Source organism: Sminthopsis crassicaudata, chromosome 2 (genome assembly GCF_048593235.1).
Source record: "Sminthopsis crassicaudata isolate SCR6 chromosome 2, ASM4859323v1, whole genome shotgun sequence".
NCBI classification, from domain to species: Eukaryota; Metazoa; Chordata; class Mammalia; order Dasyuromorphia; family Dasyuridae; genus Sminthopsis; species Sminthopsis crassicaudata.
In genome coordinates this window covers 610299724-610327044 of record NC_133618.1, presented here as the reverse complement: position 1 = coordinate 610327044, position 27321 = coordinate 610299724, and the positions used below count along the sequence as shown (strand labels likewise).

Here is a 27321-nt window from a genome sequence, read left to right as displayed (position 1 = left end):
CATTTGATACTGGCTAAGAAATAGAATAATGGATCAGTGGAATAGATTAGATACCCATGACACAATAATCAAGGCCTATACCAATCTAGTATTTGATAAAACTCCAAACTCCAGTTTCTGGAATAAGAGCTCATTAGTTGACAAAAATTACTGGGAAAACTTGAAAATATCAGAAACTCAGGATAGATCTACATTTCACATCCCATACCAAAATAAGGTCAAAATGGGTACATGTTTTGGGCATAAAGGATGATGCCATAAACAAATTAGGAGAACAAGGGATAATTTATCTATCTCTTAAATTACCAGATCTTTGGAGAAGGGAGGAATTTATGACCAAAGAAGAACTAGAAAACATTATGAAAGGCAAAATGGACAACTTTGATTACATTAAATTAAAAAAAGGTTTTGCACAAACAAAACCAACAGAATCAAGATTAAAAGGGAAAAACAAAGCTAGGAAAAAAATCTTTACAGTCAGTGTTTCTGATAAAGGTCTGATTTCTAAAATATATAAAGAACTGTGTCAAATTTATAAGAAAACAAGTCATTCCCCAATTGATAAATGGTCAAAGGATATGAATAATTTTCAGATGACAAAATTAAAGCCATCTATAGTTATATGAAAAATGCTCTAAATCACTATTGATTAGAAAAATGCAATTTAAAACAACTCTGAGGTGCCACTTCATGCCTCTCAGATTGGCTAAAATGATAGAAAAATTATGATAAATGTTGGAGGGGGGATGTGGGAAAACTGGGACACTGATACATTGTTGGTGGAGTTGTGAAATGATCCAACCATTTGATTCAACAGCCACTGTGATGACCACATTAGCACCCTGGATGCCTTAGAATCAGCTGGAGTCAGGATAAGCAAAAGTTCTTGATCTTTATTCTTGGTCTTTAGGAGTAGGAGTGAATTGGATGGAAGCAGAATCTCCCCGACCTGCCTCTTTGTCTCCCACCCAGAAGTGACTCTGGCTAGTCTTACTTCACCCCCTAGTCCCTCCTACAATTCTCTGTATACACCAAATGATTGGGCCAGCACAGGATAGTGGGGAAGGTCATTTTCCAAGCAGCTCTTTTTTTGTTGAAGAGAACCATCTACACTCAGAGAGAGGCTTATGAGAACTGAGTGTAGTTTACAACATAGCATTTTCATTCTTTTTGTTGTTGCTTGCTTGCATTTTTTTTCTTTGATTTGATTTTTCTTGTGCAGCACAATAATTGTACAAATATGTATGCATATAATATATTTAACATATATTTCTACCATGTTTAATATATGTTGGACTACTTGCCATCTAGGGGAAAGCATGGGGAAAAGGAGGGAAAATTGGAACACAAGTTTTTGCAAGGGCTAACGTTAAAGAATTATTCATGCATATGTTTTGAAAAATAAAAATCTTTAATAAAAAAATTTTTAAAAAAGAATGTGTGATGATCAACTATGAAAGACTTGATTCTTCTCAGTGGTTCAGTGATCTAAAGGAATCCCAATAGGTTTTCGACAGAAAATGTCATCTGCATCAAGAAAAAGAATTAAGGAGACTGAATGTAAATCAACAAATGCTATATTCACCTCTTTTAAAATTTTTAAATTTCTCCTATGGTTTTCCCCCTTTGTTCTGATTTTTCTCTTCCAATATGATTCATAAAGCAATGTGTATTAAAAATAGGTAAATTTACAAAAGTCTTAGGTAAAAAAAAAAAAAAAAAGAGGATCATGATATCAGGAAAGTAATGATTTGCAAGTAATTTGAATTTAAGTGAAGCAAAGTTATAAACTTTACTCTCTTCCCCAAAGCCATCTGGGTCCAGCGACAGGGTATAGATCAGAATGACTGGAGATGGCTCTAGATGCAGATGGAGACTTTGGTCTTTTTAAGTTAAGGTCTTTCCCAGGTCTCTGACTGAAGCAATACCCATCTAGTGATTAAGACTAGGTAAGAAATGATGGCCCTGGATAAAAGATAAAAAAACAACATCAATGATGAAAAATACCTGTCTTCCACCCTTGAGTCTCTAACATTTTAGAAAATCATGTCAATGAAAAGTATTTATTAAGCAATTGTATATGAATACAAAAGCAAGGTAATCTGCTCTTAGGAAGCTTACATTCTAGTTGGGGGAGACAATATATTTAAGAGTGGTAATTAGGAAGGGGTGTTTTGGTTTGGAAGGTCACCTGGTTTGGGAGTGTTATTCCTTTCACTTAATTATTTTTCCTAGAGTAACAGGTAGAAATTGATCTGGGAGAGAGTTGTGGTAAGTAAGGTGGATGGCAAGGAAGTGATCAAATACAATGTGAAGTATCTTTCTTTAATTCTGGGTCATACTCTATTCCTAAACTGCTGATAAAAGTCATAAAATCATGCACAATCCATTCCAAAATTAGGTTATTCAGCCTCAACTGAGTCTTTACTGTCTTACTTCTCTGGGTGACTCCTTCACAAAATCACAGAATTTTGGTTGTCAATCAGTGATTGTCTAGTCTAGAGAAAAAAATGCCCACTTACAAGTAGTTTTTCCAACTTTTGCTTGCAGATTTCTAAAAGGGAAAATCCGCCATTTCTTGGGGCAGCCTGAGAATCTCAGCATTTTTGGATAGCTTGAATTTTTAGGAGGTTTTTCCTGACATGAAACTTAAATTTTCCTTTTTGTAACTTCTGCCTATTCTTAGTTCTGCCCTTAAAGGCCATAGGAAAAAAAAAATCAAATTCCTCCTCCATATGACAACTCTTCAAAAACTTGAAGATAGCTTTCATATTCTGCCTTGAATCTTCTCTAGGTCAAATGTACCCAATTTCTTCAACTAATCCTCATATGACTGATTCAGGACCTTTCATCATCCTGGTTACTCTCCACTATATACTCTGGTTTATCAATATCTCTCTTAAACTGCAACACTCAGAACTGAACACAGTGCTCCAGATAAAGTCAGATAAGGGCAGAGTACAGTGAAACTATCACTTCTCTATTCCTGGAAGCAATGCCTCTTTTATTGCAGTTCAAGATTGCATTAGCTTTTTTTGACTGCCACAGCACACTAATGATTTATATTCAATCAATAAGCATTTATTATGTATCTACCATCTCCCAGGCACTGTGCCAAGTCCTGGGGATCCAAAGATAATAGGGAAACCCCTGTCTTCAAAGAACTTACATTTAAATGGAAGAGACAATATACAGATCAGATACAAGGTAGTTTTTGGAAGGGTGCACCAGCAACTGAGAGGAATAGGAAATGTTTCATGTAGAAGATGACATGTGAGTTAAGTCTTGAAATGAGTTCCAAGAGGTGGAAATGATCAGGGATTGATTGTAAACCAGGCATGGGAAACACTCAATGTTAAAGCACAGGGATCAGAGATGAGGTATCCTGTGCATGAAACAAGGTGAGTAGGCCATTATAGTTGGAGTTCTCAAGGAGAGTGTGAGAAGACTGGAAAAATGAGAGGAGGTCAGGTTGTGAAGAGTTTTAAATATCAGAATGATCCCATTTGATCCTACAAGCAATAGGAAGCCATTGGCATTTTTCAGCAAGGATGGGTGAGTGATATGAATAAATTAGCATTTTAGGAAAATAACTATATTAGCTTTGTGGAAGATGGATCGAAGTGGGAAAAAGCTGAAGTCAAGGAGACAAAATAAAAGGCTGTCTTAATAGTCCAATATTATTATTGTTCAGTTATTTTGAGTTGTGTTTGTTTCTTTCTGATCACATTTCGGGTTTTCTTAGCAAAGACATCTGAGTGGTTTTCAGTTTCCTTCTCCAGCTCATTTTACAGATGAAGAAACTGAGGCAAACAGGGTAAAGTGACTTGCTGAGGGGACACATTGGTAGGAAGTATGTGAGGTCAGATTTGAACTGAGGAAGATGAGGGGGCCTGGAATCAGGAAGACTATGTGAGTGGAGAGGAGTGCAACAAAGGAAACTTATGTGAAAAGTAAGAGAGATGGAATAAGACTTGCTAATGGATCACATATGTGGAGTGGGGAGGGGGAAGATGGCACTGAATCTGTGAATCTCTATGACTAGAGGAAGCATGGATGAATGGCTCAGTGAATAGAATGCTGGGCCTGGAGTTAGGAAGACCTGAGTTCACAACTGACCTCAGACACTTGCTAGCTGTGTGACCCTGGACAAGTCATTTAATCTATTTACCTTAATCAGGTGTTTTATCTACTAGGTCATGTTGCTTATCTATTAGGTCATTTTTACTTACCTGTGTAAGTAGTTATCATATCCACCTCTCCCCCACCTTAGAAGAATATAAACTCCTTGGGATCAGGGAACACATAACTTAAAAACCCCAAAACTTTGTATCTGTAGACAGGTATCCCGACTCCTCTGTTCTTTTGTGAATTATGTTAGTTTTTCCTTAAAAGGTATTGAAACCATTCTGTAAACCTAATTCACTCATGGGATTAAAGGCTCAGGCTATTGACATCATTTTCTAATTGCTGAAATACAAAACAGGTATAAGGATCTCCAGGTCCTCTCAAATGCTTGACTGGAGGACTACCTTGTACAACTTGAAGGGGGGAGGGGGAGTTTTTTTGCTCAGCTGAATCAACTTGTGATTTCCTTGATGAATATCTTTATTAAATATTCTTTTTCCACTATGGCTAAGTTTTTCTCCTGTTATTGACTGTTGAATTTCATCTGAGTATTTTTTCCTATTTGAATATTAGATTTCACTAATAAGGGAAGTGGTCCAGAATACCAGGGATGTGGTGCCTAGGACATGGTAGTTGATTAATGACTACTAATCAATCACTTGTATTAAGTCCAGGGCTGTGCTAAATGCTTGCAAGATAGTCTCTGACATCAAGAAATTTATAATCTAATGAAAGAAGACAACTTCCCAAAGGAAGCATAAAAACAGGGAGAACAGGGGAAAGAAGGAGCATGATGGAAAAAGACCAGAGGAATCAATTATGGGTAGAAAATGAATGCAGACCTGAAATTACTCTGTGCCTTTTTAGTGGATGTGTTTAAGAGAAAACTGTGAAAGGTTCCTGGAGACATCCAAGTTTTTTAAGTGTAATAGGACTTTCTTATGGGCAAGAGTCACTGATGAAAGTTTCTTGGAGAAAATAAGCTGGAACTTAAAAGAAAGATAGAATCTGGATGGGGAGAAGGGAGTAGGAAAGATATTTCAAGAATGGAAAGGGAAAGTATGAGGGAAAGACAAGGAAATGGCTGTTAGTATAAGGTTGCATGAAGCAATGATATAGGAACAATCTGACTATCTAGGGCTAGCTGGTAGGTGAGTTAGAAATAAGGTTGGCCAGGGAGTACCTTTTAGAAGGCAGTTTTCCTCCAACTTTTAAAATGACTGGTGGGGCTTTGTGTCCCCCAAGTCTCTTTTCCTACTCTCAACCACATACTTATTTAAATAAGATTATATGATACAGAAGAACAATATGCTTTTTGAATATTTCCTGCTCAGAAATAACAATAATGATAATCATGATAGTTACCTTTTATATAGAGCTTATTATGTGACCATCATGTGCTGAGTTTTACAAATTTTATCTCATTCAATCTTCATAACAACCCTAGAAATAGGTGCTATTATTAATCCTATTTTATATTTATATAAATAAGTGCCTTGTCTAATAAGTAACTTGAGGCTAGAATTAAATTCGTCTTCCTAACTAGCCTTTAGCTTCTATTATGCTACCTACCTGCCAAAATAACAGAAAACAGAATATCTAACTATTTTTTTTTTCTTTTTCTGAGGTTGGGGTTAAGTGACTTGCCCAGGTCCACACAGCTAGGAAGTGTTAAGTGTCTGAGATTAGATTTGAACTCGGGTCCTCCTGAATTCAGGGCTGGTGCTCTATCCACTGCACCACCTAGCTGCCCATACTCAGCTATGTAAAACAGTAAATTTTCTTTCTGCAAGCAGGGACTCTCTCTGGGTCTATTCCGAGAGTCTAAAGGGGTTCTTTGTACAAATTTAACTAACTGGGCTAAACAAGCATGGGAACAAACATACTGCCCTGCTTCACTCCGCTGGTGATTGGGAAAGTATGAGAGCATTGCCCTTTATCTAGAACCCATGCCATCATGAAACTGGTGTACAATACTGATGAACTTCTTTGGATAACCAAATTTTACCATACTCTTTCATAAGCCCTTACCACTGATAGTATCAAAGGCTGTGGCCAGGTCAGCAAATATTGGGGAGAGACCTTTTTTCTGTTCCTGGCATTTCTCCCAGAGTTGTTGATCAGCAAACGCCATGTCAACCATTCCCTAGAGAGCCCCTTCTGAAGCCATACTGCTTCTCAGGCAAATCACCTTTTAAATAAAGAATTAGCCAATTAAAGAGGACTCTGATAAGAATCTTGCCAGCAATGACAAAGAGAGATGCCTCTGTGATTGTCACTTTTCCTTTATAAAAATGAATAGTGCATTTGGGATGTTCCAAACAAAGTATAGTAGAGAAAAGGTGTTAGTTTGTATACCAAACTGAAGGTCTACAGAATATTGTGCTGATTTCACTGTTGGATGTCCATGAAATCTGGACAGTCTATCATGTCATGTCAGGAAAGTGAATTATTTCTGTTTGAATTGTCTCGGGAAAATCCCCTGGCAAGATGAGATATTGGACACTGAAGTCCTCTCTTAAGGTGAATTTCCAAGCATTGAAATGCTATTGTAGAAAGTGCAACTCCAATGGGTTGGCCAAGAAGTCCAAATACCAAACATATTTTACCTAAGAGACTTTTATGGAGGACTCTTACAAGGTAAGCACTCACATGATGGCCAGAGAAAGCAGTACAAAAATGCCAAAAAGTTTCTCTGAAGAACTTCAGTAGTGATTGTGAGGCATAAGAGACATCAGCATGACCACCCATCATGGTGTACCCGAATTAAAGAAGGCCTTGTACTTCATGAGTAAAGTAGAATCACAGTAGCACAAGGGAGACATTAGCTGCAACAATTTGGAGACATCTCTACCCCCACTGTTGTCTTGTAACAGACCACTTGTACTTGACTTGAGGTAAAGCCTTTTGAGTTCATATACTCATATTGGACTGATTAGCCCCAGCTGAATATATTGTAACCTGATCCCAATATTGTGATATCATTAGTCCTCTTCAAAAATAAAGGAAGAACAAGAAAAACTAATTAGACTAATAACAGATATTAGAGCAAGTTTTATCTCTTTAGTAGAAAAATAAATTCTGTATATATCAAGTGTAGGAACTTGGGGACTGGTGATAATTTATCAGCTTCACTCATAATATACAGTAAGCATTAACTATTCTTGAAATACATTCTATAGGTTTCTGCTTCTTTGTCTTGGGTCACATGGTTCCATATGCTTTGAACTACTTGCTGTGCCTCAAACCCTTTCTGTAGAAAATCTAATCAATTGAAAGGTCCAACTCAAATATTCTATCACTACAGAGCCTTCCATTCCTACTTCTTGGCTGGATGTTTTTTCCTCAAGGCTTTCAGAATATTTCCTCAAGGTTTTCATATTTCTATTTCACACTTTTACATTTGTTTCCTATAATCCAAACCTGGAGTTGATGTTAACATTGACCTAGGTTCAATCTTAATTATTTAATAATTAATATTATCCTTGGCTTATGTTCTTACCCTGAGAAAATTAGAACCTGGCTCATTTCTGTTTCTCCTTTAGAAGCAAATTCATTTTCTCTCATGAAACAAACGAGCTTCTGAGAAACATTTAACCATATACTATTTTATTCAGAATAGCAATAAATTGAGAAGGAACCAATATCTCAGTCTTTTTAATAAGAGAACAGAACAGGGACCTCATGGTCCCTTCCTATATCTCTTTCTTGGAGAGGGGTAAGCAAGATCCAGAGATATTTATCCATGGTTACCTACTAAGTATTATATATGGACTATGTATCTTATATGAGCCGTTTAAATGTTATACTTGAATAAGAGTATATATAGCATACTTGATCTAAATCTTGCCACTAGAGCCAGATGGCTCTGGAGGGGAAAGTGAGGCAGGTGACCTTGCACAGCCCTCCCTCACTTAAATCCAGTTCACTTGCATGTCATGGCCTCACCTCTCTGATGTCATGGTTCTCTTAGAGAACAAAGGACAAACGGCAACAAATTGGAGCTAGCCCAAAGCTAGAAAGGATAAGTAGTATGTTGGATGATGGAATCAGGATTCAAAAAAAATCTCAAAAGTCTAGAACATTAGACTGGATTTAGTAAAATGAAATAAAATACACATAAATATAAAGTTTTCTTAATTTAAATTAGAAAGTCAAACATTTGAAGAACTCTCATTATGGAAGAGGGATTAAATCTGTTTTGTTTATCCTCAAAGGGCAGAACTGGAAGTGAAAATGATGAAATGTCAATTTTGGCTCAATGTAAAGAAAACCTTCCACACTTAGAACTACCCCAGAATGGAATGGGCCACTTCAGAATGCAATGAGTACCTCTTTACTAGAGTTTTTTTAAACAAAGAACTAGATGGCCAACTACTTGTTCTACATTTTGTGGAAATATTGTTCAAGTAGGGGTTGGATTAGTTACTCTCCAACTATTATATGATTCTATGATTTTTGAACTTGAAGTTCAAAGCTTGATTTCAATATTTACTAGCAATGTGACATTGGGCAAATACCCTGTTTGCAGTCAACTCTTAGGCTACTTTTTTTCCTTTCTTTTCTTGATTGTTTTGGCCAAAATAGAATCTCCTTATTTTAGCTCCAATATTCTGTTTCTTGATATGAAAAGCCCCAAGATCATGTTATATGAAGATCAGTTGAAAGCTCTGCTTTAGCTCTTATAGCTATCTTCAAGTATATGAAGGGTTATCACATGGAAATGGCAATTGACTTATTTTGTTTGATCCCAGAAGACAGGACTAGGAGTAATGTGTAGAAGTTGCAAAGAAATAAATTTAGGATTGGGGTATATGCCCAGGAAAAACTTATTGACAAATAGTTATCTAAATCTCAAATAGCTTGCCTTGAGAGTCCACCTATTCTTCCTAATCAAAAACTGAATGACTACTTGTGTATATAGTAGAAAGGATTCTTGTTCAGGAATAGGCTTGACTAGATGGCATCTGAACTCCTTTCCAATTCTGTGAAGTTAATTAAATTCAGCCTCAGTTTTATCATATGTGAAATAGGGTCAATAAAACCAATACTACCTCTGTTATGCTTGTTGTAGGGAAATTGTTTCACATAATTCTGTAGAAATGTGATTATAATTATGATGATTTCATGTTTGTTCATCTTGGGCTGAAGACTATAGAACTGAAGAGGACCTTAGAGATTACCCAGTCCAACCCCATTATACAGAAAAGGAAACTAAGGATCAGAGGCAAAGTGTCCTGCCTAAGGTTATACAGGGAGTAAGAAGCAAAATTGGGATTTGAACCTTTGGCTCCAAATCCAATGCTTTTTCCATTTTTTCTTCACAGTAAAAACCTCAGATAGGGTGGTAAAAAGTCAGACATGATTGAAATGGCTAACAACAATTCCCCAATAGATTTAAACTTGAAGGCCAGTGTTAGGTCCTCACTATTCTCCACAGAACCTGAAAAAATTCTGGATGAATGAGGTAAATGTTGGTTGAGATAACTGCCTTGAAAAGAAATCCATTGCTACCAAATCAACTCATTGAGATAGAATCAGTGGCAAGTCACCATAGATACAGATGAAAGAAAACTGTTATAGAGACTCCTTTCTCCCAGGAAGGTGACTACTATTAGTTGGTAATGAGTCAATGGTGAGAAATAGTTTACTAGGTCCCCCTAGTGATGGAGTGGATTTAAGGTAAGTGTATTAAATGACTTCAATTTATGTAAACAGAGTAATTTCTGCAACTATGAGGAGCAAAGTAATATTTTTGAGAACATTTGGATTGTGCCATTATACTCAAGGATGTTATTGGAAAACACCAACTACCTTAGCAGCAGGTACAACACAGATTCCAACTTCTAGAGGAGGAAGCAGGAAAAAAGTTCTTAAAACACTTGTTTTTAATGAGGATAATAATAGCTTGCATCTTTATAACACTTTATGGTTACAGAGTACTTTTTATTATACCTTCACCAAAGTAATGTTTCATTTGATCTTCACAACAATCCTGGGAGGTAGGTAAGGCAACTATTATTATCTCCATTTTACAGATGAGGAAATTGAGACTCAGAGAGAGTAAATGGCTTGTCTGTGGCCCCAAAACTAGAGTCAGGGACAGAAAAGATCAGAACTCTGGTCTCCCAGCTTCTTTCCAACATACCATGCTGCTTCTCTTTTGCTGGGTATTTTGTGTTCTCATTTAAGTGCCAAAGGATTAGGAGCCAATGTTGACTGCAATAATGGTGTTGTTACTAGTTACATGAACTGCAGCATACTGTGCCTTTATTTCTTGTTGCCAGGTGACAAAGGGGCTAGTAAGCATCCTTTCTGTCTCAGAACATTTTTGTGAGGGAACATGAAATACTAGGTATGTGAAGAATGAACTTGATGTTTCCTTAAAAAAAAAACCATGATAAAGTTAAAATGCTTTAAAAGAAAATGTTCTGGTAGATGGGGAGGAAGGAGAAAAGTCTCTTTAAAAGTAGTCTCAAGCAACTGAGATGTGTCAATTTTTTTGAATGTTGTCCATGATGACTCCGGTGCTTTCTCAGTGCCTGGCACATAGTAGATGCTTACATAATAAATATTTGTTTATTGCTTGATTGTCTTTGGTTTGCTTGATTATATGTTTGTAATAGATTTTTTCTTTTTTCCTTTGTTAATTTTTAAAGCTTTTTCTTTTCAAAACATATGCACGGGTAATTTGACAACCTTGATCCTTGCATAGCCTTGTGTTTCAGGTTTTCTCCTCCTTCCCCCCAGCCCCTTTCTTAGATGGAAAGCAATCCAATATATGTTAAACATGTTAAAATACATATTAAATCCAATATGTATAAAGACATTTATACAATTCTCTTGTTGCACAAGAAATAGATTTTTTTACCTTAATGAGGGAGGGTGGAGGTAGGAAGAGAAGAATCACTTGAAAGTAAAATAAAATAAAATTTAAAAAATAAAACAAAAAATAAAACATAAAATTAGCCTAAAACAATAGTTCCTAATACCCAATTAATAAAAAGTGTTTTGATTGTGCTCCCTGTATATGTATATTTACTTATTTGTAAGTTACATAAAGGTACTGATATACTAATAATGTATATTATTAAAAGTTACACAAACTTAAATATCCTTTAAAAGTAATGAGATAAAAATGATATTTGAGCTTAGAATATTATCTCTGGAAATTGTTGGTCAAGGTAGTAATGGAAACTAAGTAACTAAGTAACTAATGGTAACATGGTAACTAAGCCCTGCACTTTAATAAAATCCCTGCAGCAGCTCTGGAGAGAATATATTGGAAAGGGGAGAGCCTTGAAGTAGGGAAACCAATTAGGAAGCTATTTCAATAGCTAGGAAGAAGGGCTAAGTCCCTCTTAGCCTAGAGAAGTGGTTAGGGGAATGGAAACAAGGGAATATATGTGAGACATGTAGAGGCACTCATAAATTTAATAACTTGGGTATTTAGCCATGTCAGATATATGGACTGAATGTGAGTGAAGAGCCAAAGATGGAATTAAGGTTGTGAATCTGGGTGACTAGAAGAATAGTGGTACCCTAAAGTACAATAGAAAAATTTGGAAGACAGGTGGAGTTGAGGTTAGGAAGAAAGACAATGTAATGAAATTATATGATCCCATCTATGCCTTCCCATCTTGTGAGTCTCTTGTTCAAAATAAAAAGAAAGGAGGGAAAGCTCTTCTTACTCACTAGTGGCTATCCCATGGTGATCTGGGAGTGTCGATGGATAGGTTTGTTGGAAAGATGGTGGATTATAGATTTTCCTAATGGCTGCTATTGGTGTCCTCTAGAGAGGGGCATGGGAGAGCCAGCTTGACAAGGCAGATTGTAAAATTTTTAGGACTGGCATTTCCTCAAAATCAGCAAATACTATAAATCAGGGTTTCATTTATTGTTTTGTTGATTGTCTAGATTTAAGAAGTGGGTGGAGAAATTATTGAGTTAGAGTAAAATTAAAATTGTTTCTGGCTATTTTTATGTCCCCTCCCCCATACACTCCTAGTCTGTTGTTAAACTTTTATTAGCATATTTTTGCTTATAGAGTTAAGCTACAAATACCCTGAGGGAATTTCCTCTACTTGTCTCAGAATGGGAAAAACTGGGTCAGGGTAGTATTGGTGGATAAAAGTACCCTTGGTTGTTTTGTAGACAAGTTCTATAACTGACTATTATGGAGAGAATGGGATTCGACTCATCATCCCATCCTTGGATTGATCATTACTCACACCATGGGTTCTGGCCATAGCTTCCCCTTCTTCCCCCTACACTCAGAGAATCCCAACTCCCAGACTGGGGATAATTGTCCTAAAGGCTTTCCCTCTTCCCTCTCCAACTACTTTGCCTATAAGGCACATATCTTTCTATCTTCACTTTTGGCAGCAGTTTTTAGCTTTTTCTTTATCAGCATCAGATCCTCTCATAGGTCAGTGAAGAAGGCAGTGGGTTCCCCAGAGATTTCCACTTCTGTAACTGAGGAAGAGACTGTAGCATCCATAGTAGAAATTGGGACCATTTGGAAATTAATTGACAGAGAAAAGCAACCAAAAAAAATTGGGCGAAGGAAGTGGCTGTGATAGAATCACCATTTTCCCTGAATAGTCAGACTGCTTGACCAGCTTCAGAAAAAAATTAATTTTCTCACATTAAAGTCTTAATGTGAAGCAAATATCAAACCATTTCTAAGAGATATAGATAGCTTCTTTCCAGGTACTTTCACAACTGCTAAAGATGTCCCTGAACTAAAGAACAAATCCTTTTCTGCAAGATTATTTTGGAAACTTGCAAATATAGAATTTCCCCCCTTCTGACTAGTATTCTTAGGCCTGGAATAATTTTGCTTTATCTTTTGTTTGGCTCCATTTTTGTTATTTAATAAGATATTTTTCTAGATTTTAAGAATTTTATTTTTTATGTTATAAATTTTTACCTCCTTTTGAATAAATTGCATATTTCTTGACCTGGTAGTCTAGAAAGTATCAACATGTGCCAAATGCAGACTCTCTCTCCATGCTTCATAGACTCCTACTTCATGCTACTAAAATCCTTTTCATCTTGATTTTGCATCCTCAGGCAGGTGCAACTTATCTATGCATCTACAAAAATGGGTAACAATTTATACATATACAAATGAAAATCTTACAATCTATCTAGAAAAATGCCTTGTTAAATAACAAAAAGAGAAACAAACAGTAAAACAAAATTACTCCCATGCTGAGAATCCTAATCAGAAGGGAATAAATTCTCTAAGTGAAGTCCATACAGTAAAAAAGGAAGTATTCTTCCCCTTGCCCAATACAAATTAGTTTAATGGATTGTCTGTTGTTGTTTTGGTCATTGTCAGTCATATCTGACTCTTCCTCATCCCCTTTAGGGATTTTCTTGTTCGAGATACTGGGGTGATTTGCTGTTTCCTTCTTTAGATCATTTTACAGATGAGGTGCCTGAGGCAAACAAAATTAAATGATTTGGGTAAGATCACACAGCTAGAAAGTCTCTGAGGCTGGATTCTGACTCCAGGTCAGGTATTCTATCCAATCTACCACCTAGCTACTAGTCTAATAAATACAAAATGGAATTTTAAGAACTATGGAAAGACTTGGATGAACTGATGAAGTACACAGAATGAGGAGAACATTTTATGTTATGATTATAATAAGGCAAATAAAAATTGTGAATGCTATTCAGTGTTTCTTTGCCTTCCCTTTCATTTTATAGGTTTTTAATGAGTCAATGGGAAACTGAAACAGGATGGTGGAATTGCTGGAGGAGACATGCCATAAAAGGCAGCTATCAGAGGTCATGCTCTGACAGAATTGATAAAAAGGGTCAGCTGTAGGGTGGGTCTTTCTTACTTTTAGCATGAGACTACCTTAAGAAATAACTCAAGCGGATAGCAGATAGGACTCTTGGGGCTATGCAGCCTCCCCAAAGCTAGACTATTGAGGTGGCGATACCACTACCCTCACAATCTCCTGACAATAGGTCAAGAGTTGAATTGAAGCCTTTTTATTCATGATACCATGCATTGGGGTCAATGAAACAAGGCTGTGTGACCTGCATGGGATGAGTTTTCCTCTCCTTTCCCTTTAATTTCTAAAACTGAAAATGTAATGTACTCCTCTACATGGAAAGAAGGTGATCAGGAGAATTTTCCAAGTCAATTTGCTGAGTGGGACAGAAAATGAGGCTTTGGGACATTTGATGGGCATCTTCCCATTAACAGTGTGCGCATACTCACTGGCACCTTGCTAAAAGAAAAGAGGCTAGATCTTGATCAGTCTCAGGGAATAGAGTTACCACCAAAATAATTTGGTTAGGATCTGGGGGAAAGCTGTGCCCTTTCCACTGGCCTGACAAATCCCTTTAGCCCTTCCTTTTTTTTTTTTTTTTTTTTTTTTTTATTCAGAGGACACTTCCAATGTAAAGGCACGGACATGGGTTCTGGGGCGACAAGAAGCCTGTGCATAGTTTCCCCTCTCCAGAAATGGTTATTGACTGCTGTGACTGAAGCACAGATAACATGGGTGTGTTAGTCACATATGGTTTCCTGAGCATGTCACAGGGTGGGGACATTAAAAAAAGACTTTTTTCAAGTCCAAGGTATGGCAACAGCCAGCAAAGTAATGGAAGAAGAAGAGTTTGATGAGAAGTTCAGATGGGGACACAAAGAGGCATGACAGTTTTGTTGCTCTTGTATTTAATTTAATATACATAGAAAAAGCAAACTAATGACTGTTCTTTGCAAATTGGAATGGTCATGTTTGTCAAGTTTATTTAAAAAAGCAATTTTTAAAAAGAGTGTAAAAATCCATGATAGAATCAGATTAATAATAATAATAAAAACAACAATAATAATACCTAGTATTTAAACATAGTTTTAAGATTTACAAAGTACTTTACAAATATTATTTATTTAACCTTACCACAACCCTGAGAGGTGGGTGCTATTATTAACTCTGTTTTACAGATCAGGAAACTGATACTTACAGAGGTGAATCAACTTGCTCATATAGTTAGTATCTGAGGCTGAATTTGAACTCATACCTTTCTGACTCCAGGTACAGTGAGCTATTTGCCAAATCATCTGGCTGCCTTACAAATGTATGTTTGCCTATATGGTCTAAGAGTAGAGTTTATTTTATTTCTGTATTTCTGGACCTAACATCTTGTGTGGGGATGGAGAATCTTGATTTCCTAGGCAGCATAATTCTAGATTCTAGTCTTTTAGGCAAAAGTGTCACATTTCTTGGGTAGGACCAGCCAGATTTGAGGATTTCTCTGACAAACATCAACCTTTTGATCAAATTCTGAACAGTGTGTCTGTTTGAGAAAGAATTTCATTATAGTTCTGGTCCTATCACAAAAGGAGCAGCAAGGAGATTTGAAGTCACAATATGGAGGGTGTAACGGATTGCAATCTTACCCTATCCATTACACACAGTATAGGCCCAATAGGAAGAGGGTCATCTCTCCAACAGGCCCAATTTATGGACCAAAGCACAGGGGCACTATGTATATAGGACCTTGTTAGAGAGCTAAGGATTCCCTAAATTATTAGAATGTTGTTTGCTGGCAACTCACTCCATCCCTAATTCATTTTTCTTCTTGACTCTTTCAAATGCAACTTCTCTCTCCAAAGTCACTAGTAATCTCTTGATTCCCAAATCTAACAGTGGGAATTCCCCAAAGTTCTAGTCTGGGGCTTTCTTCTCTTTATATTATTTCACTTGGCAATCTCATCTCTCCCATGGATTCACTCATCATCATGTGCAGAAGAAGTACCTTCTTGTTCAGCCCTAACTTCTCTCCTGCCTACTAGATATTTCCAATGGGATGTCCCATAGACATCTTGTTCAGCCATTCCCCAACTGATGGGCATCTACTTATTTTCTAATTCTTTGCTATCACAAAAAAGAGCTGCTGCAAACATTTTTGCACATGTGGGTCCTTTTCCCTCCTTTACGAGTTCCTTGGGATACATACCCAATAAGGGCACTGCTGAGTCAAAGGGTATGCACAATTTTATAGCCCTTTGAGCATAGTTCCAAATTGCTCTCCAGAATGGCCAGATTCTTTCACAACTCCACCAAAAATGCATTAGTGTCCCAGTTTTCCCACATCCCCTCCAACATTTATCATTTTCTTCTCCTGTCATCTTAGCTAGTAGGTCTATCTTTTACTACGAGGGAGAGGTGTAACAGGAAATGAATGTGGTACAAAAAATGAAAGGTATCAGTAAAGTTCACAAAATTAAAAAAAAAAGCAGACTAAAGGAAGTGGTCAATGAATACATTTAATTCAATCTATGTAGTTTGGGAAGATGAAGGAGAACTTAGTCTGAATTTCAGAAGCAGTTGGGGAGCTTTTCTGTGCCCAAAGTTAAGAACATCACAATTTTTACCCAGACTTATGGTTTCATGTGCTGGTGTGATTTCTCCTTCTCTCACCCCTTCTTTTCTATTTTTCCATGAATGAGAGGGAAATACGATAAACTAAAGTGAGAATGAAAGAACCAGTTAATTAAGCAAGCAGTATTAATGAATAATAAGTCTGAATAGAGAAAGGATAGCCTTCTGCAGCCTATCCATGTTACTATAGAGGAGGCGTGGCCTCAGGGGAATGTGTGCTCCCTTCATTCCCCTCCTAATCCAGAAAGGATTAGATGTTCCTACATCTGCCAGCTGGAGTCTGCTATCTTATTATTCCCCTCTATCTATCCTTACTTTCTTCAGTGTCAGGAATCAGAAAATGGTTTAGCCCCAGGACCTAAAAAGACCCCTTAGTGAGACTCATCATTTCTGGTTACTTTCATATGGCAATTTAGACTCTTTTAGTAATAGGAAAAATGAATGGTTCTAGAAAAGGAAAGCCTTTTTTTCCTTTTAGGGAAATGAAAAGGTTGTAAAATTAATAGTGAATACATGGCTCACAAAATGCACCCAGGAAATCTTTTTCTCATCAAACCAGAATGAAAGATGTAAGAGGCAGGCCAGACTCAGGCCTAACAGTATTGTTAGCTTAAACTCAGTTTTAAAAGGAGATACTCCTAGATCATTCAGCTACTAATCAAAATAGGTTTACTTTACTAAGTCTAGAAAGGATATTTAATAAGGCTACTGCAGTACTTTGCTTGGGAAAAGGAAGACCCCATAGGGAAACATGCCTGGTCAGCAGAGTCTGATTCCTGACATTACAGAAAGTGGGAATCGGCCGAAAGGAATAAAAGGTAAGTAGGAGAACCCTAGCACATTCCAGCAGGCAGAGCTAATAAGATCTACTCTTTCTGGTTTGGGAGGGGAATGAAAGGAGCACAGATTAATTTTTCTTTCTTTCTTTCTTTTTTCTCCAAGCAGGTAGATGGGAAAGAGAGAGAGAGAAAAAAGGTTTTTACTAATTTAAAGAGGCACAATCCTTTTAAACATATTTCTATATTTGTCAGGTTGTGAAAAAAGAATTAAGCCAAGAGAAAGAAAAAAACAAACAAAAAATGATGAAAATATTATGCTTCCATCCACTTTCATTTCTTTCTTTTTTTTTTTTTTTTTTTGAGGCTGGGGTTAAGTGACTTGCCCAGGGTCACACAACTAGGATGTGTTAGGTGTCTGAGATCAGATTTGAACTCCTGAATTCAAGGCTGGTGCTCTATCCACTGCGCCACCTAGCTGCCCCTCCATCCACTTTCAATCTCCATAGTTCTCTCCCCGGATGCAGATGGCCTTTTCCTTGCCAATCACTGTTGATGTAGTGCCAGATTTTAGGTTTTTTTTTTTTTTTTTTTTTTTTTCTTTTTTTTTTTTTTCCTGAGGAGGCAATTAGGGTTCAAGTGATTTGCCCAAGGTCACACAGCTAGGACGTGTTAAGTGTCTGAGGATAGATTTGAACTGGGATCCTTCTGACTTCGGGCTGGTGCTCTCCACTGCGCCACCTAGCTGCCCCTTTTAGAATGTTTTTTAGGAAAAACATCAAATATTGGGATTCCGTCATATGAAGAATTCATAATGGCCGTTTTCTTTGGAAAAAGGCAGATTTAGGAGGTTACAGACAAAATGCAGAGATACAATAGACACCTGGAATGGTAAATAGGAAACAGTTTGGGCACAGTTACAAATTGTTCTCCAGAATGGTTGGATCATAAGACCTCACCTTCTGCAAGAACTTTCCCATAGGGCTTCCCTTTGAAACCATCTCCAATTTGTCCTGATCATATTCTACCTCCACATGATTGATTTTAACTTTCCCGTGTAAACTCCACATTTTTTTTTGGGGGGGGAGACATTCTCAGCACCCCACACAGCACCTGGCACCCAGTAAGTACTCAGTACCGCTTGTTGACTTGGCTTGCTGGAGGCAATGGATTCCCAGAATGCCACTTTGGGTTCAGTACAAACCACTACGAGACTCATTAATTTCAGAAAGGACCCCGGGAGGAAGGGGTCTCTGCACTAGAACTTAGATTCCATTGTATAAACGCGGCATATCCTTGTGAGAACTTCTCCTGTCTAGTTTTGCTCTACACTCAGTTGGTGTTTAACCAGTTTTTAATTTTCTGGGAGCGTTCTGTCTGGATTCTTCCTTTGCCTTGATTTCCTCATCTTGTATATTTCCCGAGAACATCCAGCAAGCTTTTATGAAGTTGCTACTATGTGCCAGGCCAGTGATACAAAGATGAAAAAAACCAACCAACCAACCCCCCACGCCGCCGAGAAGGGCCCTTTGGAAAATAATCTTCTCTCCCTCTACGAATCGTTAATTTCTGCAAGCTCCCTGAGGGCGGGGACTTCGTGGTTTTTCTCGGACTCCCCGGAGTCGGGCACGTAAAGTAGTGTTTAAATATACACGTGTAGAAGAGCAAGAACCAGGGGAGGGATTCGCCAAGGATTTGGGCGGAACCGCGGAGATGAGGGGGCCGCGGCTCCTGCCAGACGCAATCAGGCGCCTTAGGAAACGTGACCGACAGTCCGCCGCACATCCGGCTTCAAGGTCAAGGCGGGAGCCCCAAGTGCTCAGGGCCCGGGCAAGCTAGGATCCGAACCCCAGGTTTGCGCGGGGCGGTCGGTTATTTGAATAAACCAACGGGAAGGGAGGCTGAGGAGCGGTTAGCCCTCAGCCAATAGGCTGCAAGAGGCTTGAGATAAGGAGCCAATGAGGAGGAACGGGAGGCGGGGCCGTAGCGGGAGGAGAGGCTGAGGATGACTACAAAGATGGCGACTGAGTCGAACAGCGACGGGGAGGTGCAATATCAGGGACAGAAGAGACGGTGAGTGGAGGCTCTGGTGGCGGCTCCTTCGGTGCCCGGGCCCCGGGGTGGGCTCTGCTGCTGCTCCGGGATCCGTTGCCGGCGCCACGGGAGGGTTTTCTTTTTCCCTGGAGCCGGCGCTAGCGAAGGCGGCGCGTCCGTAGTAACGCTGGCCCGCCGGGGCGGCAGGCGGGTCACGTGACCCGGGGCTGGCTCTGCCCTCCTGGCACATGCCCTGCCCTCTGCGCACGCGTCCTGCGTCGAGCCCCCCTCCTGCCCCTCGGGCTGCGTCTCCTCGGTCTCCCGGGCCGCGCGTGTCTCCCTGGTGTACCCTAGCCCCGCCCTCCTCCGCTGCCCCCCTCGTGGACCTCTTCGGATTCCGTGTGCTTATCTATGCTGAGCGTCTCGCTCATGTTCAGAACGGGTCTCAGTCCCCCCCAGAATCGTCCTCCCACTGAGGGACTTCCTCGTCATGTCGAGGGGACCGCCGCCCTCGGTCACCGCCGTGCAGTCTCTCCCCTCCAAGCCCCCGGCGTCCAGCCTCCTCCCTCCGCCGGGCGGAGCGGTCAGAGGGGCTTCCCTGCCCCCGTCATCCTGAGCGTCACCGAAGCCACTGGAGAAAATTCTCCGTTTGGCTGTAAGTGTCAAGCCGAGCCAAGATGCATTTATTAGGCACCAAGCACGTGCAGGACACCAGAGGTGCCTTGGCGGGGGAGGCGTCCCAGGACGGGGCAGAGAAAAGCTGGGTCCTCCCACTGCCTGAGTCCCCTCTGCACCCTGCCTGCCTCGGTTTGCGCATCCGTGAAATGAGCTGGAGGAGGAAATGGGCAGCCTCTCCAGCGCCTCTGCCAAGAAAACCCCGAGTGGGGTCACAGCGAATTACCAGCCACATCACTAAGTGTGTGCACACACACAGACACATATAGATATACACATGCACACACAATATACAGCAAGATACAGTACATTGCACACACAATACACACATGCCCGTGCACACGCTGCCATGCACAACACATGTACAAACATACAACACAATACATGCACACAATGCACACAGCACACATGCATGCACATGCAGACACAACACATGCATGCATTACAGTACACACATGCACGTGTATGCATGTGCATGTATGCAATGCAATGCATATACACACATGCCACATACATATGCACACACATATATTTGCAAACAACTAAAGACTCAATTATAGTCTTTATAACTATGGACTCACCTGTATCTATGTATGTGATAAATTAATCAAGGTAATTTTACAAGGGAGGTACTAACATTAAGGGAACTGGGAAAGGCTTCATGTAGAAGGTAGAGTCTTTGCTGTCACTGGAAGGAAGCCAGGAGATGAAGGGGACAAGAGGATTCCAGACCTGGGAGCCGGGCATAGAAAGAAATGCAGGAAGTTGGGAGATGGAGGGTCTCATGTGATCTGATGATATTGGATCATAATGGAGAAGGCTGAAAAGCTAGGAGGGGGACAAGGTGTAAAGGACCTTAAAAGCTGGAGGACTTTATATTTGATCCTGGAGATAATAAAGAGCCCTTGTAGTTTATTGAGTAGAGAGGTGACATGATCAGCCCTGTACTTTAGGAATATGGATTTGACAACTGGGGGAGGGTGGAGCTAGTTTGTGGGCCATTTTGATGGTCCAGGAGCTTGGCTTTGTCCCAAGAGGACACCACTGTTGGAGAACATGTTATGAAGGTAGAAGAGACAGGACTTGGCAAATCATTGGATATGGAGTCGAGGTACAAGAGGAATAGGCACTTTACAAATATCTCATTGGATTCTCTTAACAACCTTGGCAGGTAGCTGCTACTATTATGTCCATTTTACACTACAGAAAACTGAGGCAGAAAACAAGTGACTACCCCAGAATTTCATGGTAAGCGTCTGGGACTAGATTTGATTTCAAGTTTTCCTGACTCTGGAGCCACTATTCTATTCACTGGGCCACCTTGCTGTTTGAGGAGAGGAAAAGAAGTAGAGGAATTGATGGAAATGACCTCCAGGAATTTAGCCATGAAAGGCTAAGTTTTTGTTTTGTTTGTTGTAGAAAAAGTTTGGCACAACCACGAGAATGAGCTAGGTACTGGTAAGATTGAAGGCTTCAATGTTGAATGGCAGGAATTGGTACTGGATTCAGCCAGCAAGTTTCAGGACTTGGGAGTTACTGAGATTGCAGGTAAACATCAAAGAGGTGAGGGATTCTGGTGAATGCTTTGGAGAAGTCTTGGGTGGAGGGGTCACAGGATCTTGTGCCTGTGGGCTTCTCAACATCATCTCAGCCTAGGATCATGGATCCCAAGTCTTGTGACTCCAATATAGCCTTCTTTCCACTCTTCTCTTGCTTCATTGCTGACCACCGTATCAACACTCTACCGAATGGTGAATGAAATGAAAAGTGGCTTCATGTGTAGTTCTTCCCTCAGCTCTCAGCCCAAATAGCTCTACCTGTTGTTCTCTGGACAGGAGGATGCTCCATTGTCCATGTTTGTCTCACCTGGCCTCTAGTTTCCTTCCTGGCTCAGCTGTAGCACCTTCTCCTTCCAGAGACCTTTTTTCATTTTGATTCTTCCAGGTGTTAGTATGCCTTCCTTCATTGTATTGATTTTGTATATATTTCTGCATGCCTTAATTTTGAAAATCCTTTTTATTATGAACTTAAACATCAACAGATATCAACATTTAATAACAGAAAAGAGTATTCTGTGACCTTGCTACAGAATTTACTTTTCAAAGTGTATATTAAATTTAACAGTACCCAAATTACTTAGCTTGTCCATACCTCTTTTGTGCATATTTAAATGTTTCATTGCTCTTCCTTCCTCTCTCCTTCCCTCCCTGTCTTCCTCCCTCCTTCCTACCCACCTTCACTTCCTTCCTTCCTTCTTTCCTCCTTCCCCTTGTCCCTTCCTTCCTTTCTTCTTTCTTCCCTCTCTTTCCTTCTCCCTCTTTCCCTTCTTCCTTTCTTCCCTCCCTTACCCTTTCTTCTTTCTTTCTTTCCTTCTTTTTTCTTTCTTCCTTTCTCTTTCTGCCTCTCTTTCCTTTTTTTCTCTTATTCTTTCCTTTCCTTTCCTTTCCTCTTCTCTCCTCTTTTTTCTTTCTTACAAGCCAAAAGCCCTTGTGAAAACAAGCCAACATACTGACCTTGATTGAAGATGGAACTGCTTTTCTGAATCTCTAATCCTTCACTTCTTGCTAAGAAAGCAAGCTTTAACCTTAGCTTTCTGAAATTATGATTGATTACCTTAAAATTATCAGAGGTCCCAAATCTTTCAGAATTATTTAATTTTCCATTATTTTGTTTATGTAAATTGTTCTTCTAGTTCCATTTACTTCAGAATTAGTTCATGCAAGTCTTCATTGTATCTCATATTTTCTTATTTTATTTTTTACAACATAATAATCCATTATACTTTTATTCCACAATTGTGTAGAAATCGCCTGATTGATGGGCACCCACTTTATTTCCATTTTTATTTCAGGTATTTATCTGTGAACATGTTGTATCCTTCTAATAGAATAAACTCCCTGAGGATAGGGACTAAAGTTTTACTTCTGTATTTTTTTTTTTTTTTAAACACCGGCACCATTTATGAAGTCTGGTATATTATTGACACTTTAAATGCTTCTTTGAGGTCACAATGAGCAATTCTTTGCAAGTCAGGAGGGATAGGACAGAAGATTTTTCACCAAAGATGGGAATTTTAGAGTTTTAAGATCTTCATTAGGATAAGCAAACATAATACATTAAAACCTTTCTTGTAATTATTACAGTAGAACATAATTTTCAATGAAATGGGCTTTTCCTGAACTTCTTCAAGGTATTTCTATAGAGCAGAGAAGAGAGAATTAAGGAGATATCTAATTATAAAGTCTTCCATGATGTGACGTGGCCTAGTGCTGTACTGCACATTGTTTTTATCCCTACCACCTGGATTACGGGATCTCCTCATGATAATGCTTGGTTTGTGAAATAATTAGGAAGATAAAATCCAGTAATTGCTTTCTTGATAGTTATAATTATATTGACACTTATTTTTTTTAAATACTTGGATGAAATCATGACTGATACCAACAGTTTTTGGAGGTGTTGGTTTATATTTCCATTTCCCACTTAGTTCTTCAGCCTAGTGTACTTTTTGATACCAAGTAGTAACATTGAGGGGGCTATGTTAGAGCTTTGTCTCTGGTACTTTCTGGCTATATGAACTTCTCTTGGCCTTAGTTTTTTTGTGACAAAATGTGGGTAATAACACTTGCATTACCTATTTACTGGATTGTCTTGAGGAAAGTGTTTTGCAAACTGTAAGAGTGTTGTTATCATCTTTGTTGGTTCCTTTGGTTCACCTTTATTTAATCTCCTTTCTGTACCTCTTATATCTGTCTGAGCAGGCCTTCTTTAATCCATAATTTACAATTAGATTTTGTTCCAAAAATTTGCTTCTAGGTTGTTTATTAAAGAGCAGCTAGGGGATACAGTGGCTAGAGCCCTAGCCCTGGCCCTAGAGTCTGAAAAACTCATCTTCCTGAGTTGAGATCTGGCTTCAGACACTGACTGGCTGTGTGACCCTGGACAAGTCACTCAAGCCCATTTGACTCAGTTTCTTCATCTGTACAATGAGCTGGAGAAGGAAATGGCAAACCCCTCCAGTATCTCTGCCAAGAAAACCCCAAATGGGGTCACACAGAATAGTATACAACTGAAAAGTGACTGAACAGCAATAAATTGATTAGAAGATTGAATTCATTCTTCTATTAATGCTACATTATAAATGGTGGTTAGCTTCTCAATTTAGCTTTAAAAGCCTATTTAATTTATATAGTTGCTAAAATGTTTTCCATTAGAGGAAGGAATTAAAGAAAAAATGCCTGAATTTTCCAGAGAAGTGATAGAAGATGGGAGTGGAGGGTTGGTTGCAGAAGTGCCCCTTCCTTCCTCTTTGGAGCCTTCTTGGTTCCACACCTCTTGCTGCAAACTTCCAATTGTTGAAAAGAAGTTTTGTGGTTTCCTTTACATTTTGTGGTCTCTGAGCCAGACACCTTCAGTTCGTTCAGCCAGTTCTGACTTAAGATCTTTCCTTCCTAGTTGTCCTTTTCTGGGGGTATTCTCTATAAATGTCCTTCCTTGTCAGCCCTCTGCTGTGGTCTGTCTAGAACAGGGGAATGGAATCAGGCCTTCTTTCATGTATGTGACTTCCAGATTCATTGTTGATTTATTGAGTTCTCTTCAAGTATTTCTAGGACTTTCATGCACGGTACTGCACCGATTCTGCCTGCCTTGTAGAACTGAAGTAGGAGCAATTGATAGCAATTGCCTTTAGGCAGATTTGGGTTTGGTGTGAGGAAGGCTTTTAACGTCTTCTGTATTTTCTGGGGAAGATTGTGGGTTTCTTCTCACCGTAGCTTTTTAAGATTGGGAGGAGAAACTCTCCTCAGATGAGAGAGAGAGAGCGTTCCTCTTCAGGTGCTGATTATCCTAGATGGTCTCTAGGACCTTTCCAAATATGAGAAAAAGTGGAAAGTTCCCTGGCATGATCTTCCTGAGAAAGGAACGAGGTGTTAAGAGTGGCTGGCCAGCTTCTCACCCTGACCACCAGGTGGGGCAAGGAAACCAGAACGACTTGATGAGGCTATAAAATAGTCTGAGTTTTGGTGTTTATATTAGTTTGGTTTGGGGTAAACTACTGTTTGTAACTCGGAAAGTCCCTGCATCTGTGTATACCTAGGAAACAGCTTTACTTTCTGACAAGATAGGAAAATTTATATAAACCTATTGACAATTGCTCTTTATTTACCTCTACTGTGGATGATAATACTTTACTGGGTGCCATGAATGAATTCAGGGAAGATTTTTTGCTCCCTCTTTGTTATAGAATGCATCTGGGAGATGATTATCTTGCAGTAAGTGGACTCCAGCCAGCAATTTTAGATTCTGGCAAAGGGTAATGACACATGCAAGCAAATTTGGTTTTATTTCCAAAATGTTTTAGAAAAGCTTTCTTTATATAGGATGGGATCATTGGGGTGATAAGTCATTAATTGTTCTTGCAGATGTTTTATTTAAACTGTCAAACAATAAAGATAAATAATATTAGAATTAGTGGGGTAAACTAGCAATTTTCTTCATCAGTCAAGTACACTGTGAGCTTAGGCCATTCAGCTATTATTTTGATTGAGAAATTGAACACATTTTGGGGGTGATTGTTGGGAAAATGCTTCAATCTAGGTCTTTCTAGGGTCCTTGAATCAATGCAACATCAATATTCAGTTAGAAATTGTTAGCACTACCATATAAGCACTTAAAGTATAGAAAAGTGATACTCTTTTGGTTCAAGTGTCCTTTCCTAGCAGTATAGATTTTAGGAATATATTTTTAGGATGCTGTGGTCCAGGTTTTCATTACCTCCCCCTCTGTTGTTATAATAGCCTTTTAATTGGTCTCCTTTCTTCAAGTCTTTCCTCTCTTTATCCTTCTCATGGTTGCCAAGGTGATTTTACTAAAGCCTAGTCTGTCCATGTCAAACTCCTACGCAATATACTCCAGCCCCTGTTATTTCCAGGCTCACATAAAAACTTCTCTTTTAGATAGTTTCAGCTGTATTATATATTATTCCCCTTCACACCTATTCTCTGTTGCAGCCTAACTGATCTTTGTACTTTTCCTCATTTTTTCATATACAGTAATTCATCTTCTGTCTCAGTGTTCTGAGATTAGTTGTTCCTCCTGTCTGGAAAGCCCTACTTCTTTGTCTCACTCTTTTGGAATTCCTAGTTTCCTTCAGCATTCATTTCAAGTGTGCCTTCTGCATGAAGCCCTTTCTAGTCAGCCCAGTTGTTCTCCACTTCCCTTCCCTCATTATCTTATATAGCATATATATGTGTGTTTATTTGTATGTATGTGTTTTGTCTTTGTCTCCAGTGCCTAATGCCATGCTTCTTGAAAAGCTGATGCTTACTAAATGTTTGTTGATTGATTGATTGATTGGCAGAATTGTGTGGAAGCCTTATCAATGAAGTGGGAATAGTGATTTGGAGAAAATTTCAATGTTAAGGAGCCACATACAGGGATCCTTCTTTTCAATTTAAAAAAGTCTTTTGAGATTTTGGGGGCTGTACTGTGTCATGAGATTTCTTTTCCTGGATTGGACCCCAAATCTCACTTCAGACTTTCTGGGGTTCTTCATGGTCATCCAAAGAAAGTCATATGCTCCTGCTCTAGGGAGTGAGTTGTTAAGGGGATGGTAAGCATAACAACTCTTAGGACTGAGGACTGCTTTGTATCCTAATTTTTGCTGAACAATTTTAGGAAAGTAAACACTTTATTTTCAAATCCAGTAGGTCTTTTCCAGGCCTCATTTTTCTTTGCCTTCTTTATGTATTTTTTGAGTACCCTGAATTGAACATGTGACCCTTGTTATTGTTTGACGTCGACCATACACTCCTTTAAACTCCTTCCCTTGATCTCTGTGACTCTTTATCTAGGTCCTTTTCCTGCCTCTTTTGACTTCTTCCTTTACTGGCTTCTTGACTCTTCTTCCTGACTTCTGACTATGGATGTCTCTCCAAAGCTTAGTTCTTGTTTTTCTGTTCTTTTTCTTTTATATTTAATCCACTAAGATCTTCAAACATTACCCTGTGAATAATTCCCAAATCTTATTATCTCTAGCTGTAACCTCCTCTCTGTAGACTATTAGAGATGGAAGGGGCCTTAGAGATGTCTATTGATCCTTGTCATTTTATAGGTAAAGAAACAGTAAAATTTACTTTCTCTAAGTCATACAGCCAATTAGTTAGGCAGAACCAGGATTTAGAGTAAGATGACTGGGGCTGATCTCAGCTCTGCCATAAACTACCTGTAATTTGGGATGAGACATTTAATAACCTGTGTGATCTTTGTTATTCTCCCCTGTAGAAAGAAGAACTAGG

At 39.0% G+C, this 27321-nt stretch overlaps 1 protein-coding gene across 1 annotated transcript in view; it reads left to right on the top strand.

Moving 5' to 3' along the window:
• The first annotated feature begins 19294 nt into the window (after positions 1 to 19294).
• The window catches only part of ARHGAP19 (Rho GTPase activating protein 19), a 49803-nt gene continuing 41776 nt past the window's right edge, over positions 19295 to 27321 (top strand). Inside the window, exon 1 of the mRNA XM_074295972.1 lies at positions 19295 to 19390. Coding sequence (XP_074152073.1) covers positions 19323 to 19390 — 68 coding nt within the window. The 5' untranslated portion in view covers positions 19295 to 19322. The remainder of the gene's footprint in view (positions 19391 to 27321) is intronic.